The 19,857-nt window shown below is 38.4% G+C and overlaps 1 protein-coding gene across 1 annotated transcript in view; it reads left to right on the top strand.

Annotated features, from left to right (window-relative positions):
- The first annotated feature begins 6,006 nt into the window (after positions 1 to 6,006).
- Positions 6,007 to 19,857, top strand: part of LOC110456709 (orexin receptor type 1-like) — an 88,876-nt gene continuing 75,025 nt past the window's right edge. Inside the window, exon 1 of the mRNA XM_021507607.1 lies at positions 6,007 to 6,515. Coding sequence (XP_021363282.1) covers positions 6,007 to 6,515 — 509 coding nt within the window. The remainder of the gene's footprint in view (positions 6,516 to 19,857) is intronic.

Genomic DNA, 19,857 nt, shown 5'->3' with positions numbered 1-19,857 from the left:
GAACGCATCATATGAGGGTTAAACTAACCATACGTTGAAATTATCGGTTCCAGAATTTGTGTATCTTGATTAGATCAGGTCTTTCCAACGATAGTTTTAATCCAATTTGACAGCATCTGTGCTGTTATCTGGTGAAGCTAATTTTGTATTTATGCATAAACTGGAGAAATATTTGGGGAATATAAAACTCGGAATGGGATTTCGACGTTCTCCGGATATCATGTGAGATGCATACATTGATGAAACAAACAATGTTGGAAGTGTCATATTTTGAAAATTAACGACATTCTAGAATTAGTTGGACTAATGATGTATGTCGTTGTTTATACATACCAAGAAATTTACGGAAAATGTAATTTGTTCACGCTTAAAACCACAAAATATAGGAATATCGACAGAAACAAAATATAAATTTGAAACGAAGAACAAGCCATGAGTTACAGAGTGGAGCATGGATAAATAATCATGATGTTTCTTTATTTTTTTATAAAGAGATAGCTGATTTTTTTTTATTCTTTTTAATCTTCCTAAAATGACTTTTATTTTTCAACGGTCATAATAGATTTAGATCACTGGTTTAACAGACAATATTTCATCGATTTCCTTGTCTGTACGGGAAACCCCTGGCTTGTCGGGGTAATGTCCACGTTTGTATAAACTTATACATAATTTACTGAAGCTGTACTTGCACTAATACCGCCATGTACATTATATAATACACACAGTAACGTATATATTCTAATTCTATTATTATCTTTCATTTACATATAAGTATTCCCTAATATTTTCGGTATAAACGTGTCTGTATCGTCAGTGCAAACGTTATTTATGGAACAGTCTGGCGTCAGGTAAATGTTGGGTCTTTGCAATTGTTGAACTATCGTGTGGCAAGGTGGAAGGGAAGCTTGAACACGACATTGAATTTATTGCGCTCGTAGCTACATCGTGTAAATACGCATTATTGTTAACATAGGGGCTTGTTATAATTGTTAATATAGGGGATTGAAGCATTAATGTCAAAATGTGTTTACATCTACCACAGATTCGTCCGTTTATCAATTCCGATCACACCCGTGTCCACAGATGATAGTTTGTCACTCTAACCTTAATTTAAGGATCACCGTCTCAATACCAAAAAACTCATTACTATATGCAATGGCAACTGATTTTCCCGACGTGACTAAAGCTTTGATAAATCCTTTCTATAACTTCGGAGGTTTTTTTATTCGAAAGTAATAGAGATGAAAAAAAAACCACAATACTATTCTGAGCGTAAAAAAATAGCGTGGATTAACCGTGATTCTAACCCTGGACTTCAAGTTGTGATACCGTCGCTTTCACATTTACATTTCAACAATTTTTATTGGGACACAAAAATTGCTTTTACAAATGAAGGTGCCTATTTGACGGAAACCCCCTTACCAAATGGCGCTCCTGTTATGTACAAACGAAACGAAGGGGAGGTAACTGTATATACGGGAAAAACAGTGGAATTCTCTGGTGTTTTATCGGCATTGCGACAGGTATCCTTAAAGTGTCGTCTTTCTGAATTGTCATATATTACAGGAAGGTAGAATGACACTTCATTTGGTCATGTTATTCTGGCAACGGACTTTACAGTGGTGCCTTGAAATATATAACCGACTGTGAGAGAAACAACAGTAATCCAAAGTTTTACAACACTATGTGAGCATTTCTTCAAGTTAATAATTAATTGCAAGAGATCTGAGCTCTCTTCGACGTCCCCATAAAATTAGCCTACAAGAGAGAAAAATCCGTTTCTACGGGGACACCATTTCCGTCACCTCATAGTATTATGTTGTTGGCTACAAAAGGTCACATAACTCGTCTCATATCATGTCGTTAGCTACAGTAGGTCACATAACTCGCCTCATATCATGCAGTTAGTTACAGTTCACATAACTCGCCTCATAATATGTCGTTTTCTACACCAGGGCACATAACTCGCCTCATATTGTCATGTCGTTCTCTACACCAGGTCACATAACTCGCCTCATATTATGTCGTTTTCTACACCAGGTCACATAACTCGCCTCATATCATGTCGTTAGTTACAGTTAGTCACATAACTCACCTCATATCATTATGTCGTTTTCTACACCAGGTCACATTACTCGCCTCATATCGCGTTGCTGACTACAGAAGGTCACATATCTCGCCTCATATCATGTCGTTTTCTACACCAGGTCATATAACTCGCCTCATATCATGTCGTTAGTTACAGTAGGTCACATAACTCGCATATTATCATGTTGTTCGCTGCATCAGGTCACATAACTCGCCTCATATCATCATGTCGTTTTCAACACCAGGTCACATTACTCGCCTCATATCGCGTTGTTGACTACAGCAGGTCACAAATCTCGCCCCATATCATGTCGTTTGTTACAGCAGGTCCCATTAGTCGCCTCATACGATCAGTCGTTTCAGCAGGTCCCATTAATCGCCTCATACGATCATATCGTTAGTTACAGTAGGTCATATAAGTCACCCCATATCATATCGTTGGTTACAGCAGGTCCCATAAGTCGCCTCATACGATCATGTCGTTAGTTACAGTAGGTCATATAATTCACCCCATATCATATTGTTGGTTACAGCAGGTCCCATAAGTCGCGTCATACGATCAGTCGTTACAGCAGGTCCCATTAGTCGCCTCATACGATCAGTCTTTACAGCAGGTCCCATTAGTCGCCTCATACGATCATGTCGTTAGTTACAGTGGGTCATATAAGTCACCCCATATCATATCGTTGGTTACAGCAGGTCCCATTTGTCGCCTCATACGATCATGTCGTTAGTTACAGTAGGTCATATAAGTCACCCCATATCATATCGTTGGTTACAGCTGGTCCCATTAGTCGCCTCGTACGATCATGTCGTTACAGCAGGTCCCATTAGTCGCCTCATACGATCATGTCGTTAGTTACAGTGGGTCATATAAGTCACCTCATATCATATAGTTGGTTACAGTAGGTCACATTAGTCGCCTCATACGATCAGTCGTTACAGCAGGTCTCATTAGTCACCTCATACGATCAATCGTTGGTTACAGCAAGTCTCATTAGTCGCCTCATACGATCATGTTTGGTGTATGCTATGATAACCGCCTCATATAATCATATCATAGGAAACAGACAGTTAATGCCTAACACTTCGAACCTGTACAAACCTGCCGATCAGAAATATGAAAACGTCAGCCTTGGAAAAATAGAGCTAAGCGCTACTTGATATACAGTGATTAGTTGAAACTTCCGTTTTGAGGGAACCTTAAGTTGCATGCTACACACTAAATGGACCTTCATGTCTGTTGTTCTATAATCCTCAAATTAAAAGTGTATACGTTTACGTTGAAGGATGTTTCCCCAATGTTAATGGGGAAATGACATCATTATTCCATATATATGTCCTCCATAGCAGTTTTTAGTTACTGCCTTACGGTCGGTATTCTCAATGACGACAGTATTGGACAGAGGATATACCTTCTCATTCAAGTTGTCCTTGAGAAAGCTGAAACATTGCTTATCATATCAGCAATGATGTAATTAAGGATTTTTAATCAATTTTCCCGCAAAATGAACATTGTAACCCTCATTCTACAAATCATCACTATAGATATACATTCTGTACTTGATGAGCTATAACCGTATTAGTATTTCGTTTATGCATATCAAAAGTATACCAATGGTACTTTTATGATCTGGTGAACCATGATATCACGGTTTCTTTTTTGGTTTTTTTAATTTACTTTTAACCTCTGGTTAGTTTCATGAATGACAACACACGAAGTTAATCTTTTCTAAACGCAGAGGAAACATTGTTGTATTTACTCGCCGTAACAGCTTGGTAGAAAAATAGCGTGTAACAACTAACTACATGTAATTGGTATTTTTCATTCAGTATCTAGCGAGGAGTGTGGGGATGAGTGTCCACCGTTCTGCTGGAGTCAATCACACGGACACTTGTCATTGTTAATAGGACGTTAAACAAAATCAAACAAACAAACAAACAAACTTGTCATTAGTTATTTGAATTGGATTAGGACAGTTAGGATACGCAGCGTCTACATATTCAATAGCTTCCATAAGTTTCAGTATGTCAGTTACATTATACATTACTAGAATATGTACCTCCATCGCAAAAGAACTCCTCTCTAAAATTGTAATGTAATATTGTTTGATAATGTTTGATCGGGTACGGTATTCATTGATGCGGAAAACAAAACAATCGTCCAGGTAATTTTGAAAATTATTTGGTAATGTAAAGAGCTTTTTTTAGAGAATACTAGTAGAAATGTGTAAAGTAGATTATATTCTTAAGGGAGATTACTCTAACAAAACATCACATGTACAATGTTTAAGGTAGAATATATCCTAAAGGGAGACTATCTTAACATAAATTATAATTATAATGTGTAATGTAGTATATATCCTTAAGTAAAACACAATTTACAGATATGTGAAAATTTGCATTTTACCTAAATAGGGATAAATCTAATACAAATTGCAACACGTAAAAGGCAGCATATACCCTTAAGCCAACCACACGTCTGATTATCATGTCGGTTTGTTTACTCTCAAGAGTGCCTCGACCCGTTGGTGTTACTGTAAGTTAATGGTCGACATGTGCTTAATCTGAAACGTTCTCATTACAGGTCGAACGCTAGTGGTGAGCCGTGAAGATTACTGACCGAATACAAACAAACGAAGCTCTACCTTGTCAGAACAACCATCACAAACTAATGCAAACTTGGATAGTCCCGCAAATATCTTGTCAAGTTCATCTTAAACCCCAACACCGAACCCGATAACCTCAACAACATACACTTATTTTATGAACCCTACGTACACAGGGAAGTATAGAAGTGCTTGCGTCGGAAGTTCGGGACATTCATCCGTGTTTTTTTTTCTCTTTTTGAAAATGGATGATTTTAATTGACTATAGAATCGATAGAAGCAGTGTGTCTGTCTTGACAAAACACTGAAGCATGTTCTTCCCTTTCCATTGAAGTACGGGACCCTTTTTAAAGTTGAGATCGTGATCTAATTCGCAGGATTTGTTTGCGAAAGGTTTTCCCTTCAAGTCATTCCGCCAATAACATAATGGTGAGATTACCAATATGGCAATAGCAGCGAGCAGAAATCGACTGTTCGCTAAGACGGTAGGCTCAGCAACAGCAACGGGAGATCCTGTAGCGGTACGGAGAGCTAGCTGGTACACGAGTAACACACTCACTGTGAAAACGGCGGACTTGGGTGAGGGCATAGCATATTGGCAAGTGAAGCGGTCACTCATTCTGTTTAAATAGTTGATGGCATTTTTTCTTTAAATTCGTTATTGGATTATAAAACAATACTACGTGAAGAAACACCAACCATTAACATTGCAGTCAGTTTAATATGTAATACAGATGAGTTTGGAATGTAAGTTTAAACATTGAATTGCTTGATAGAAAAGAAAATTGTGGTGGAGTCCGCGTGCAAATAATTGCTCGTAAGGACACCAATTTCGGTTGCAATTCGTATTCAATACGCTTTTCAATTTTAAACAGCAAAGCAGTTTTACAAAAATACTATACGACGTCTAGTGCATGAACAATGTGATTGGATAAAATTGACGCGTACTTCACCAATTGCCAAGCGAGGTGATAATATACATTTTTTCTCAATTTGGTCTACACACGTAGAGTGATCGTCAGTTATCTGAAGACCATCAACGGCAGAAATATTCCACTCTAAATCATAGAACGATAATTACCTGAATTTAAGATACCCAAGTGGTGTTAAAAACAATTTCACTGGTGTTACAAACCAAGCAGGAAAAAGCCATGATATATGGTGATACTTAGAAATGTCGCGTTTACGACAGTCATTATAACTATTGAAATAATCAGATTTTAATAATTCATCATCTTCGACATAGCGGTTTCAAGCACAGTTTTTTTGTGTGTGTGTGTGAGTTGAGCGGGACGGACGTGCAACAAGTATGGCGGACAGTAACGTTGTCGGGAAGTCTTTGGTTTTAAACACCACTTCATCAGTTTTTAACATTTCGGGTTTACCGAGACATATGTTGTGTTATCTGTGGGGAAACTGTACCAATGACACGCGGGACTTGTCTTTCCCGTTTGATCGATGTGATGGCGCTGTGTTCGATTCCTACGTGGATTACACCCAGATCCCCGCCGTTCATACTGCGATAATCGTGTGTTATCTTCTGGTAATGGTCTTTGCTGTATTCGGGAACATCCTGGTGATCTGGACGATCTGGAGGAACACCCATATGCATACTGTTACCAACTATTACATTGTAAATCTCGCCTTGTCGGATTTTCTCGTGTCCTCCATTGTTCTGCCGCTTAAACTCCTGGAATACACAAGCCCCTGTGATTGGCAGATATTCAGCCATGACGCACTTTGTGCTGTCGTCTACTACATCCTTCCAATTTTCGTCTTTGCCAGCGTTCTCACTCTCGTCGCCATTTCGTTAGAAAGGTAAGTGTTTCTTTTATAAAAATTCCATAAATAATTATTTGTATCGCGTCGCAGTTTAAGAGAAACATGACTACAGCTATAAGAGGTTTTCGAATATCTCAACTGAGTTAGTTCAGACGTACCGATGGAACGCAAGCAAATTATCAACAGGATAGATCGTAAATAAAAAAATCATGGTCAGGAGTGCATGTATACCCACAAATAATTTACGCTTCGCAGTAACTTGATAATGAAATAGAGCCATATCGTTGTAAGATGTGTGAGTTTCATTTAAATAATTAATTATATATATAAAGGCTAACCAAGATATAACTGAAACCACATTACAATAACCTAAAATCATACAAGCGTTACATTTTTGGCGAAATTCAGTCTCTGTAAGAAAATTGTTTCTGGAATTCTAGAATTTGACCTCGGCAAATGTCCTTGACTAAACAGCGTTTTGTTTTTGTTCGTAATAATACTGTTGAAATATTTCTGTCTCAAGAAAGTGCTGTTAATATTTAACAAAAACTTTAATGGAGCGATAACATGAACCTTACGGACGTATACGTGTGGGGTGAATTTGAACCTCATTATCTCAAAATAGATGAAATAATGATTCGTCTTTCAGATTGACAAGGTAAGCATGTGTATAATTGCATTAAAATGTTTCTTCTCTTAGTTGAGACCGGTAATCAATGCAAATTCAATGGAGTTTCGATGTTTCAACAGTATCATCACTTTTTTTCGAAAAAGGAACGCAGAAATAAAAATATAAAAAACCCATTTCTCCGAACTTAGTGTAATCTAATAGACAGTAGAGATAATTGATGGAGAAATAGACATATTGGATTCCCATTGATTTACCTTACTACACTGTCAAATGGTTATATTGTTAGTACAAGCTTTGCCACGCCTCAATGTGCAGCTCCATGAACAAACAATTATTGTATTTGACAACAACTGGGGCTGATTTAAATCCGCGTTTATCAAGTCGGTAACACGGCTACTATAGCTAATTATGTATCTTAGTAGCCGATACACTTAATCTATTTTTTTCTCGAGTTCTTCGACATGCAGGAAGTATTTGGCTATGTTTAATATTCAATGTTTTTAAAAGAAACGCAAACGTTTTTATATGAGAATGTGTACTACAAGGATTTATCATCCCGAAAAACGATGATACTAACCGAGGTCAAAGGACCAGAGAGAAGTCGATATTGTTTTTATGAAAAACACTCAACACCGGCGGAATTAATAACGTTACAAGTTGTCCTGTTGGTTAGTCTTTCGACCATACTTGGGTAACCAAAAAATCCCTGTTGCTATTTTTAGGAATTGCACGTACTGGTTGTATACAGATTTATTTTGTGTTCGCACGTGCTGACTTACGGGGATTTCAAATAAGAATGCATCTAATCACACAAAAACGTTAACGATAAAGTTTCAATTTTTTTTCTGATGATTAGTCATTGAACAAAAATTGGGTTACCAAAAAATACCTGTTTGTGTTGCTATTTTTAGAAGTTGCACGTGCTCGTTGTATACCGATTTGTTATTTGAACGCATCTGATCACGCCAAAAACACATTAATAATAAAAATCGGCAGTGACCGACATACAAGGAAACATTAAAGTTGGGAAGGACTGTATTTATTTGTTTTCCCTTCAGGTTAGATTGATTAGAACTATCACACCCTGTACATTTGAAGACGGTACTAAGTTAATAGAACGTCTCTGGTTTTAACGAGTGTAGTTAATATCTTGTTTTCTCCAGACGCTGATGATGACAAAAAGCTAGATAGCGTGGGACGGGTAATTTAAGGTGTCTTTATGGAAAAGTTATAACGAAAGGAAAAGCAAAATAAAAGTAAATTTTGTTTGAGTGTATATCAGTGACTATACATCAAACGACGAAATAAATTATCATTGGACAGGTTTTTGTAACACATTACATGTAGTTAAGCACCGGTCTAAACATCTGGTAACTAGGATCTAGTTCCTAAACCTATGTTTAACGATTCCGACATTTTTAAAGAGGAACGGATGACAACCCGTTGAGCGAACGAACACTCTCTGATCCATTCATCCATTACAAATAATGTATAAAGTTTGGTTTTTTCTTTTGTAATGCGATATTGTGGAACTCACTAAAATCTCACCAGCACTTATTGAGTCTACAACTGGCAAACTGGCAACAAGACACAAGAATTGGATTTCATTAACGTGTATTCCTTTATTCCTATAGTTTGAGCTGGAAACATATACACGTATACCCAACGAACAATGTTCATTAAAGAGGTATGGCGGAAAACTGCCCGTATTTCACTAGGTCGGCATTTTTGAAAACGGAAAAAAATATTGATGAGTAAATAATCTTTAGTAGCAAAAATGCATGGAATAAATATAAAACCAATTGAATATGAATTTTTGAACTGTTGAGATATTCGGTATTGTTGATATAATACTGCACATATAGCCATATTCACTATATATATGAAAGTGAAGGGGTTTCCCAGACTTAAAAAAATACTTTCAATACTTTCCCGTCCGAGGACCAACTTTTGAATAAACATTTGATTCCGTGATGTAATATGCAAAAACAAATCGTATGACGGAAAAGAGGTCCTCCTTTGGGAAAGTGCCCAAAATAATGAAAAACTGGGTTGATCATTTTTTTTAAAACTGCGACAGATGTTTCTTGGGTTAGAGCAGTTTGTATTTCCCTTTCTGTCTTTGTCCGATGAAGCCTAATGTGTAATGCAGTTAGCTTGTGACCAGAAAATGTGAACAGTGTAGGTTCGAATCCACATTCAGATTCTCTTTTTTATTTTTTACTTTTGTTTAATATTTAGGCATGTGATTATTTTCCTTAATTAAGTGAAAGATATTTTTCAAATCAATAGAACATTGTATTGATATTCTAATAACATACCTATTGATTTATCTTCTATGGAATCATGTCAACAAATCCCCTATATGCGTGTACAGTACAGCTTCGCTTTGTAGTTGAGACATCATAATTTAAATGATATTTTTGAATTGTTTTACCGTCCAATTGGCACTAGTATTTTTTATTTATTATGTTAACGCAAACAAACGATGCCGAAATACAAAATATATGGGATTGGTACAAAGCAAAAAAATGAAGTGTTATTATCGAAAAGATATTACCGAACATGCGGGAAATTCATCGTCGAGGCCAGTCTCATTTGTTTTAAATGCAGGAAGACTGCAGCACAAAGTTAGGAGCGCAATACACGTGTAAGACAAGCTATTCGAAAACTATATGTAATTTTATCATTCCGAGTTAAAGAAAGAACAAAATCAAGATGTGTGTTTAAAAAAAACCCAAGTAACAGCATGACGTAGCAGAAGTAATGAAAACTAAATCCTTTCATGAATGTACGATCTTGTGTTTTATACAGTATAACGCGAAATACGCATGTATTAGTAGCCATGGCCTTGAATTCGTCTGTTTACAATAATCTATTCTTAGACACAGGATTCCGATCGAGCTACCTGTATAGAAATACCTGAGGACGCGTCATAACAGTGCACGGTTGGAAGCGCGCGCTATAGCGGATCATACATGTAGCTTTGAGGAAATAGGCATAGCAACCCGCCATAGCTCTTTAACTGACTTACTTATGTTTTAAAGTTATTTTGTTATGGGGGAATGCTTTTAAGTTTTAAAGGATCTGCCTCAGAAGGGGAAAAAAATAAAACTATTCTCGAAATGATTTCTCTTTAAAGCCTCCGTATCTTTTTATCATTACCATCATTGTGATAAAAATATTGTAATGTAATTTTCTAGTGCTGGCAGATATGTGTTCAAAATAGAACCCACAACTGTTAATTTAGTTGCTTTTCCTAAAATGATTTTACTCTAATTTCGTCCTTTGATGTTGATTAGGTCTGCGCATAAAGAAATACAAATCTTTAAAGTTTTACTTCCGGGAAACGTTTGATGAACAAGCTCTCTCTAATGACGTCACTGAAAATCAATAAAACAGTTTGAATATGAAATCCCGACGAATAGAATATTATCGGATATTTTATAAACTGTGATTGCGAAACATAAAACAGACAATTTCACAATGAAGGAAATTGCATCAAATCTGTCAAACAGATTTTGTATTAAATACTATTTTGTTGAAACTTTTTTGCTACACCATAACGATGAGGGACTTAAAGTGCGTTAATATATTCGGGAATCAAACAGTTATATTTCAGCTTTGGGAAATTGTAGATCTTTTTTCAAAATGACTGGTGAAATAAATTCAAAGTGTCAAGATGGAAGAAATCTGTCATCAGTTCCAAAAATAAATACTTAATCTGGAAAATATCGTACGAGATCCCGCATTCGTCACTAGGTGGTAACCAGATTACCACGTCACTGGTAACGATACATATTCCTTTGACCATTATCCTATTAGTTTTAGCTAATGAAGCGTACTAACCAAGATCTCATTTTTTCCGGATAAACAGTCCACATTTTGCTTGGGAAAAAGAACACCCATCCGTTTATATTAATCATGTATATGTCTCCGTCTAGGGAACACGATTATTTGTTTCACCAATAACACAATAACAAAGATGATTAGATTGACGCGTCGTGAGTCTCGTCTGCTTCAGTCGCTCGAGAGATCAAAGCTTACCTGTGTGATTCTTACATTCATCTTAAAAGTTGTTGCACTTTAAATAATGGCCACTAAAACAGCGACCACTGTTAAGCTAGTGTTTTCTAAAATGTTATCCAAGATTATCAGTACATTAGCAAATATTAACAGTCAAATACTTACCAAAGCAGAACGTTGATCCATTCCTGCAATATTCCACCTTACTATGACGATGGAATGCTCATAAAATGTAAATTGACTTATAAAACGCCATTACAGGTGTAAATTGACTTATGAAACGCCATTACAGATGTACATTGACTTATGAAACGCCATTACAGGTGTAAATTGACTTATGAAACGCCATTACAGGTGTACATTGACCAATGATTTTGTTCTCAGAACTTACCACACGAGACTATTGAACTCGTGAATAGAACTGTTAATTTCCATGATGTTTTTGTCTATAACCTCATCTTTACTACATACTGTTTTCCAGTAGAGATTTTTTAAAGTGTACTATAGCGGATGCAAGGATCATGCTACAGAACCAAGTGTTAATTACACCAACAATGGTTAATTTCTGAAATTGCATACTTGTTTGTTTGAAAACACGCGTAAAAAATCATTGGCGTCATATGACGTCGTTTGTAGATAGTTTGAGAGCAATGCAGTCTGCTCGAAACAATGACAAACGATTGAGACTCATATATGCCATAAGGGTTTATTGAACTTGGGATTAAGAATTCAATCAACACAGTTGTTGTAAACTTGAGAACCACTTTATTCATTTTTTTATTTTTTTATTTCGTATTTGATTCGACAACATTTAATAATGCAAGTGCAATTTCCGTGTCGACGGTTGGGTGTGTACGTACACCTTGAACGAGTCCCTATTCAGGAACTGTGTCACTGTGATTGACGTGTCCTTTACATATTGTGGTGACAAGTGAATCATAAACAAAATGGACTCCGAAATTGTTCTATGTCACGTTGTGATAATCATATTTTCACTATTACAGCTAAGATGAATGCATTTGACACAACGATACACAGTATCAGTTTGTGTTCTGAATCTGTCAAATATCGAATCTGAATTAAAAATAAATCGAATTATTGTCGCAATAAAAATGTGTTTTAAGAAACAAATGTGATTTAATGGGTGAACAGAGCATTGGAACCTCGCCTCAATAATTGCATTTCCTGTATATATCCTGACGCTTCAATGTTAGGGCGATCAGCCCAAGGTGATGGCGACACTGAGTTCGTGATTATTGAGTAAATAGTGCAAGAATTGAAACATGCCTATAATTGTTCGGTGAGTTAGCATGACACAGAAGATCATTAATTCTAAGCTTTTATCTTTTTTTTTCATTTGAACGGCGACTTAAAACCAACCCCGAGGATTTGTATTGCATTTTCAGACGTGTCCGATTGAGAAAGTCTGATTGCCGAGCGGAAGAAGTGAAAGCAATGTAGAGGGAATTCTTTAAGCATTTCTCTCGGACTATAGCAAGAAAATTCAATGACATATCTGACCGGTTAGTTTCGCTACATGATGTCTCTGAGGCACAAACAAGGCAGATAAGTTCAACATTTTAACGCATCTACAGATCCCGATATTCAATTTCGTCCGATAACAATAGTGTTCAGTTTATTTGATAAAAATGAAGGTGGTCTTAACTCTGTCGGTATGTGTAACAAAGAACGTCCATAGCATAGTATATGGATGATAATCAAAGCGGGCCCAATCCCCCAGAAATAATCTCACAATTTCCAATCGAGTATGTTTTTAAAATTTGGAAGAACTAAAATCAAACCAGCAAGAAACTGACACAGTATGAACATAATCATTATTCAAACTCAAACATCGATCAAAATATAAAACAAAATCATGAACAGGAAAACATAAGAAGAAAACAAAAGTACAAAGAGTAAAAGAGCAGATGTTCCGGAAGGGTAGGCGTCCTCTGTTTTGTAGACAAACCCGACATGTAAATCGAGATCAAATCCATGTCCATGCAATGCTAAGTCTTTAAAGTAAGGAGCAAGGTAGTGCGATGCGTCATGGTGAAGTATATCAAGCAAAATATACCGTATTTTTGCTTCATATGCGTTGACTTTTGATATTATCATTCTCTACTCGCTTAATATAACACTTAAGATGCTTTCTTGACAACGGCTGCATACAACTTAATTTTACGACAAGATGTAAAGACTTACAAGCAAATAAACCCGCATTGAAGTAAAGGGAGACACGTTGAGTTCCATTACCTTGTACATCGCAATATTTGAAGATTGATTATATTAAAACATCGACTAATCACATCCATTGATGATAAAGACCTTTTATCATTACGTGGATGTTAAGGAGATGTCAAGGGCATTTAATTGTATTAGGTCCAACACTTCATTACGTACATCTAATCTTCAGAAAAGAAAGGCGCTGTACCATCTAAAAGCTTTACCGTGAATGTAAAGAAATAATACTCAATGCGACTTTGGCTGGTGTCTATGCGTAATTGTCATAAGAATGGTAAAGATATCCTGAAAATTCACAGACCATCATCATTTTTTTAACAAAAAAATAAACAATGAACTGTTTGGCATCGTACCACCATGCGTCATGACAAACCGGAAGCTGATTTTGTTGCGTTATGATTCAAAGTGTAACAATGATCCGTTCGATACCACGCACACAGGAAGCGGAATTGTATTATGTTACGTTATGTATAGGACGTCTATCAAGCAGCCCTGCTACTTGACACTCGGCAGTTCCGATGCTATTTTACTTCAAGAAGAAAGCGATTTATTCGTCATAGAAGTAAATCGATGTCTACTCCTGGTGTTTGTTTATTGTTGTAGAACAGATCGATCTCAAAGAAGTTCTAACATTTTAAAAATCGTTCATGCGATTTGACAACGTCTTTTATAAGCGACAGTTTACATTACATGAGACACATCTGGTGTAGACAGTGTTAGGACAATAGGGCCGTGGGAATGTTAACAAATGGATATTAGTTACTATGACAGGGAGCATTAACACTATACAGTCAAAGATGATGAATAAAAATGTCTTCAGTCCAGCAAGTTCGTGGTCTAAAGTATAAGTAAGCTTATTTAAATTAAAGGTGTGAGAAACCTGATACATAAGAGAGATATACAGACTGTGCCTGGTACAAGTTGTAACATGTACTTCCTTTAAACAGAGTAATTGCAAGTATCAAATAATAGTTTGTGGGTCTAATTGTTCCTCACAATGTCTCAGTACATAGGGACGCCAGGGTGTGTGGGTCTGATTGTTCCTCACAGTGTCTCAGTACATAGGGTCGCCAGGGTGTGTGGGTCTGATTGATCCTCAAAGTGTCTCGGTACATGTGGTAACCAGGGTTTGTGGGTCTGATTGTTCCTCACAGTGTCTCAGTACATAGGGTCACCAGGGTTTGTGGGTCTGATTGTTCCTTACAGTGTCTCAGTACATAGGGACACCAGGGTGTGTGGGTCTGATTGTTCCTCACAGTGTCTCGGTACATAGGGTCACCAGGGTGTGTGGGTCTGATTGTTCCTTACAGTGTCTCAGTACATAGGGACACCAGGGTGTGTGGGTCTGATTGTTCCTCACAGTGTCTCAGTACATAGGGACGCCAGGGTTTGTGGGTCTGATGGTTCCTCACAGTGTCTCAGTACATAGGGACGCCAGGGTTTGTGGGTCTGATTGTTACTCACAGTGTCTCAGTACATAGGGTCACCAAGGTGTGTGGGTCTGATTGTTCCTCACAATGTCTCAGTACATAGGGACGCCAGGGTTTGTGGGCCTGATGGTTCCTCATAGTGTCTCAGTACATAGGGACCCCAGGGTTTGTTGGCCTGATGGTTCCTCACTGTGTCTCAGTACATAGGGTCGCCAGGGTGTGTGGGTCTGATTGTTCCTCAAAGTGTCTCGGTACATGTGGTAACCAGGGTTTGTGGGCCTGATGGTTCCTCATAGTGTCACAGTACATAGGGACCCCAGGGTTGGTGGGTCTGATTGTTCTTCACAGTGTCTCAGTACATAGGGTCACCTGGATTTGTGGGTCTGATTGTTCCTCACAGTGTCTCAGTACATAGGGCCATCAGGGTGTGTGGGTCTGATTGTTCCTCACAGTGTCTCAGTACAAAGGTACACCAGGGTTTGTGAGTCTGATTGTTCCTCACAGTGTCTCAGTACATAGGGTCGCCAGGGTGTGTGGGTCTGATTGTTCTTCAAAGTGTCTCGGTACATGTGGTAACCAGGGTTTGTGGGCCTGATGGTTCCTCATAATGTCACAGTACATAGGGACCCCAGGGTTTGTGGGTCTGATTGTTACTCACAATGTCTCAGTACAAAGGGTCACCAGGGTGTGTGGGTCTGATTGTTTCTCACAATGTCTCAGTACATAGGGACGCCAGGGTTTGTGGGTCAGATTGTTCCTTACAGTGTCTCAGTACATAGGGACATCAGGGTGTGTGGGTCTGATTGTTCCTCACAATGTCTCAGTACATAGGGACGCCAGGGTTTGTGGGTCAGATTGTTCCTTACAGTGTCTCAGTACATAGGGACATCAGGGTGTGTGGGTCTGATTGTTCCTCACAATGTCTCAGTACATAGGGACGCCAGGGTTTGTGGGTCTGATGGTTCCTCATAGTGTCTCGTTACATAGGGTCAACAGGGTGTGCGGGTCTGATTGTTCCTCACAGTGTCTCAGTACAAAGGTACACCAGGGTTTGTGAGTCTGATTGTTCCTCACAGTGTCTCAGTACATAGGGACACCAAGGTTTGTGGGTCTGATTGTTCCTCACAGTGTCTCAGTACAAAGGTACACCAGGGTTTGTGAGTCTGATTGTTCCTCACAGTGTCTCAGTACAAAGGTACACCAGGGTTTGTGAGTCTGATTGTTCCTCACAGTGTCTCAGTACAAAGGTACACCAGGGTTTGTGAGTCTGATTGTTCCTCACAGTGTCTCAGTACAAAGGTACACCAGGGTTTGTGGCTCTGGTTGTTCCTCACAGTGTCTCAGTGCTTAGTGCAACAGAGATGGGGCCTGGTGGTTCCTCAAATATTCTGATTGTATTTTTGTAGGCCTGATTGTTCCTCACAGTATCAAAGTATATCGGGTCACCAGGATTTGTGGGTCTGATGGTTCCTCATAGTGTCTCGGTACATAGGGTCAACAGGGTGTTTGGGTCTGATTGTTCCTCACAGTGTCTCAGTACAAAGGTACACCAGGGTTTGTGAGTCTGATTGTTCCTCACAGTGTCTCAGTACAAAGGTACACCAGGGTTTGTGAGTCTGATTGTTCCTCACAGTGTCTCAGTACAAAGGTACACCAGGGTTTGTGAGTCTGATTGTTCCTCACAGTGTCTCAGTACAAAGGTACACCAGGGTTTGTGAGTCTGATTGTTCCTCACAGTGTCTCAGTACAAAGGTACACCAGGGTTTGTGGCTCTGGTTGTTCCTCACAGTGTCTCAGTGCTTAGTGCAACAGAGATGGGGCCTGGTGGTTCCTCAAATATTCTGATTGTATTTTTGTAGGCCTGATTGTTCCTCACAGTATCAAAGTATATCGGGTCACCAGGATTTGTGGGTCTTATGGTTCCTCATAGTGTCTCAGTACAATATGATTACCAGGGTTTGTGGACCTTATAGTTATAAACAGTGTCTCGGTACATGTGGTTACCAGGGTTTGTGGGCCTTATGGTTCTAAACATTGTCTCGGTGCATGTGGTCACCAGGGTTTGTGGGCCTTATAGTTATAAACAGTGTCTCGGTACATGTGGTTACCAGCGTTTATGGGCCTTATGGTTCTAGACAGTGTCTCGGTACATGTGGTCACCAGGGTTTGTGTGCCTTATAGTTCTAAACAGTGTCTCGGTACATGTGGTTACCAGGGTTTGTGGGCCTTATAGTTATAAACTGTGTCTCGGTACATGTGGTTACCAGGGTTTGTGGGCCTTATGGTTCTAAACAGTGTCTCGGTGCATGTGGTCACCAGGGTTTGTGGGCCTTATAGTTATAAGCTGTGTCTCGGTACATGTGGTTACCAGGGCTTGTGGGTCTTATGGTTCTAAACAGTGTCTCGGTACATGTGGTCACCAGGGTTTGTGGGCCTTATAGTTATAAACTGTGTCTCGGTACATGTGATTACCAGGGTGTATGGGCCTTATAGTTCTAAACAGTGTCTCGGTACATGTGGTTACCAGGGTTTATGGGCCTTATGGTTCTAAACAGTGTCTCGGTACATGTGGTCACAAGGGTTTGTGTGCCTTATAGTTCTAAACAGTGTCTCGGTACATGGGGATACCAGAGTTTGGGGCCTGATATCTCGGTACATGCGGATACCAGGGTTTGAGGCCTGATGTCTCGGTACACGGGGATACCAGGGTTTGGGGGCCTGATGTATCGGTACACAGGGTAACCAGGGTTTGGGGGTCCAATGGTTCCTCTCAATATAATGTTATTACCATTTAGCAGACTATTTCCGCTGGAGTGATATTGGCGCGATTTTGCGATTCAATAACATGACCACGAAAATATGATCCGCAGATTTATATGATGTGCCTTAAAAATGCGCCGCGATAATCGTAATATCGTCATGACATAGTACGATGTAGTTGTGACGATTCATATACATGAAGGGAAATACTGTTTGTAAATACATAATTGTACATATCTGATACATTTGAGGATTTGTCTAACAAATACACTTGCTTGTTGTTGTTAAATAGGCTGTCAAAAGGCCTTTTCATTTGACAATTTGATACGTTTTTATGCCAAGTGTCCTGTCTCTGTACTTAAACACTGCGAAAATTGTCAAGATCGCGAATTTTCTTATTTTGGGTCAAAATCGCGAAAATTTAAACCCGCGTAAATAAACCCTTCTACGATATATTCCACTTTTGTTAACCTTTCTACTGAAAGTGGCGAAATGTACAAAATAGTTTGTGCAATTCAATTTATGACGACAAACACCACGTAAGCCTAAGTGATATTTGCCGCAAAGCGTAACAAAGGTCTTTGTGAATGTTGACAACGCTTCTAGAGCTATCTGTTATACCCACAAAACGAGCATACATCACGGACCGTGGCCGACCTTGGAATCAGAACACATTCCATCTCTTTCTGAAGGTGCAATAACCACTTTAGCTAAGGAAGGTGATATAAAAGAGCGTTCTACAATTGCTGGTAGAATTATTCAGGTCCTTGAAATGGTGCTATGCACGTATTTTATTTACGAAGGATATTGTATATTGGACGTACGTCAATCACGCCGTTTTCGTTCATGCGGGATGAAATTTCATTTACTTCACTGTTAGGAGTTAAATCTGAGATGCAGACTTATCATATTTTATTTCTGATTCAAAACCAATACAGATGTATAGTCCTAACTCCTGAGTTGACTAATTTTAAATCATTCCCGATATATCAATCCTTTTTATTTTGTCAAAATAACAAAAAAATAGACGTGAACGTTGAACGTCTGTCATATCTTGAGCAAAGTTATGATGATGGTCTGCACAGCACCATTGAAAAAAGATACAATCAAATAACCCAACCCAGTGTTTCTGTTGAAAAAGGATGTGAAACGTCTACTCCCTCTGATTTCATTGACCATCAACACGCGTCTGTTTTAGTTCAGTAGTCCATTTTGTTGTAAAGCAACACCTGGTCATCCATTGTTGAAGAAACCTGGTTTAGAAAACAACGGAATGAAGAACTACCGTTCTGTGTCAAAATTGTCCTCTTGAACAAATTTATGGAAAAAAGTGAGGCCAAGTGCAAGAATACAGGTCCGTTTGGTCAATTATTCACGGATTCAATCACAGGAATTAACGGAAATAAATTTTCACGATTTATGTTTCAAAAATAATATTTTTATATACAAAATTAATGGATCAACGGATTTCTTTAGATGATAAATTTATTTTGACTGTGATACAAATATAAGAACCATACGAAACATAGAGGCTTTATGGTAGTATATGGGACCGAGGTCTATCATACATTCCATCCTGGTGATGTTGATTGCAAGAGTTTCCAAAATGTTCAAATCAAGACTTTTGGAAACAACATTTATTGATATTTCCCATCAATTGCAACGGCTTATTATTGATAAAGTTTTTAGAAGAATAACATGAAAATTAACATTGTCAACCACAAAACTAAAAATCTAAATATTTGTGCTATGTGTTGGAGAAAAAGAACGGTATAGCACGGGAATTTCCTGGTCAGAAGTAAAGGGAAATGGGACTTTTTCATAGCTGTCTGGATATGGTATATATGCATATCCATCAACACTACAGCCCTATCCGGAAGCCATGACCACTGTTCACAGACCCTTCTCCCCGCCGTTTTGGGAAATAGATTGAGGTTTTGTACGCTTCACCTAACTGTGCATATAAATAATGTCATTACTGTTGCTTATATCCAATCGTCTTGGAATTCCGTCACGCCGACACTCGTCAACAGTTCACGGCAGCAAATGACTCGTGCATATCAAATACAGCACATAAAGCTCCCAATCTTTTTGGGTCGAACAAAAAAAATCAAAACAGTATGGCCGCCATCCATCGTTGTGTGCTGATGTAGATCTTTGACCCTGACCATTACTCACACACAATTGATCTGGACAGTTCCCATTCCTCTGTTCCGTAACTCGATACTTTATAGGCTTGTCTTTCTAATTACCACTTATATATTTCAAAAATTGCCATATAATGGTT

The sequence above is a fragment of the Mizuhopecten yessoensis genome, unplaced genomic scaffold (genome assembly GCF_002113885.1).
Source record: "Mizuhopecten yessoensis strain PY_sf001 unplaced genomic scaffold, ASM211388v2 scaffold1029, whole genome shotgun sequence".
Classification (NCBI taxonomy): Eukaryota; Metazoa; Mollusca; class Bivalvia; order Pectinida; family Pectinidae; genus Mizuhopecten; species Mizuhopecten yessoensis.
The sequence above is the reverse complement of the archived record's forward strand: the minus strand, read 5'-3'. Positions and strand labels throughout refer to the sequence as shown.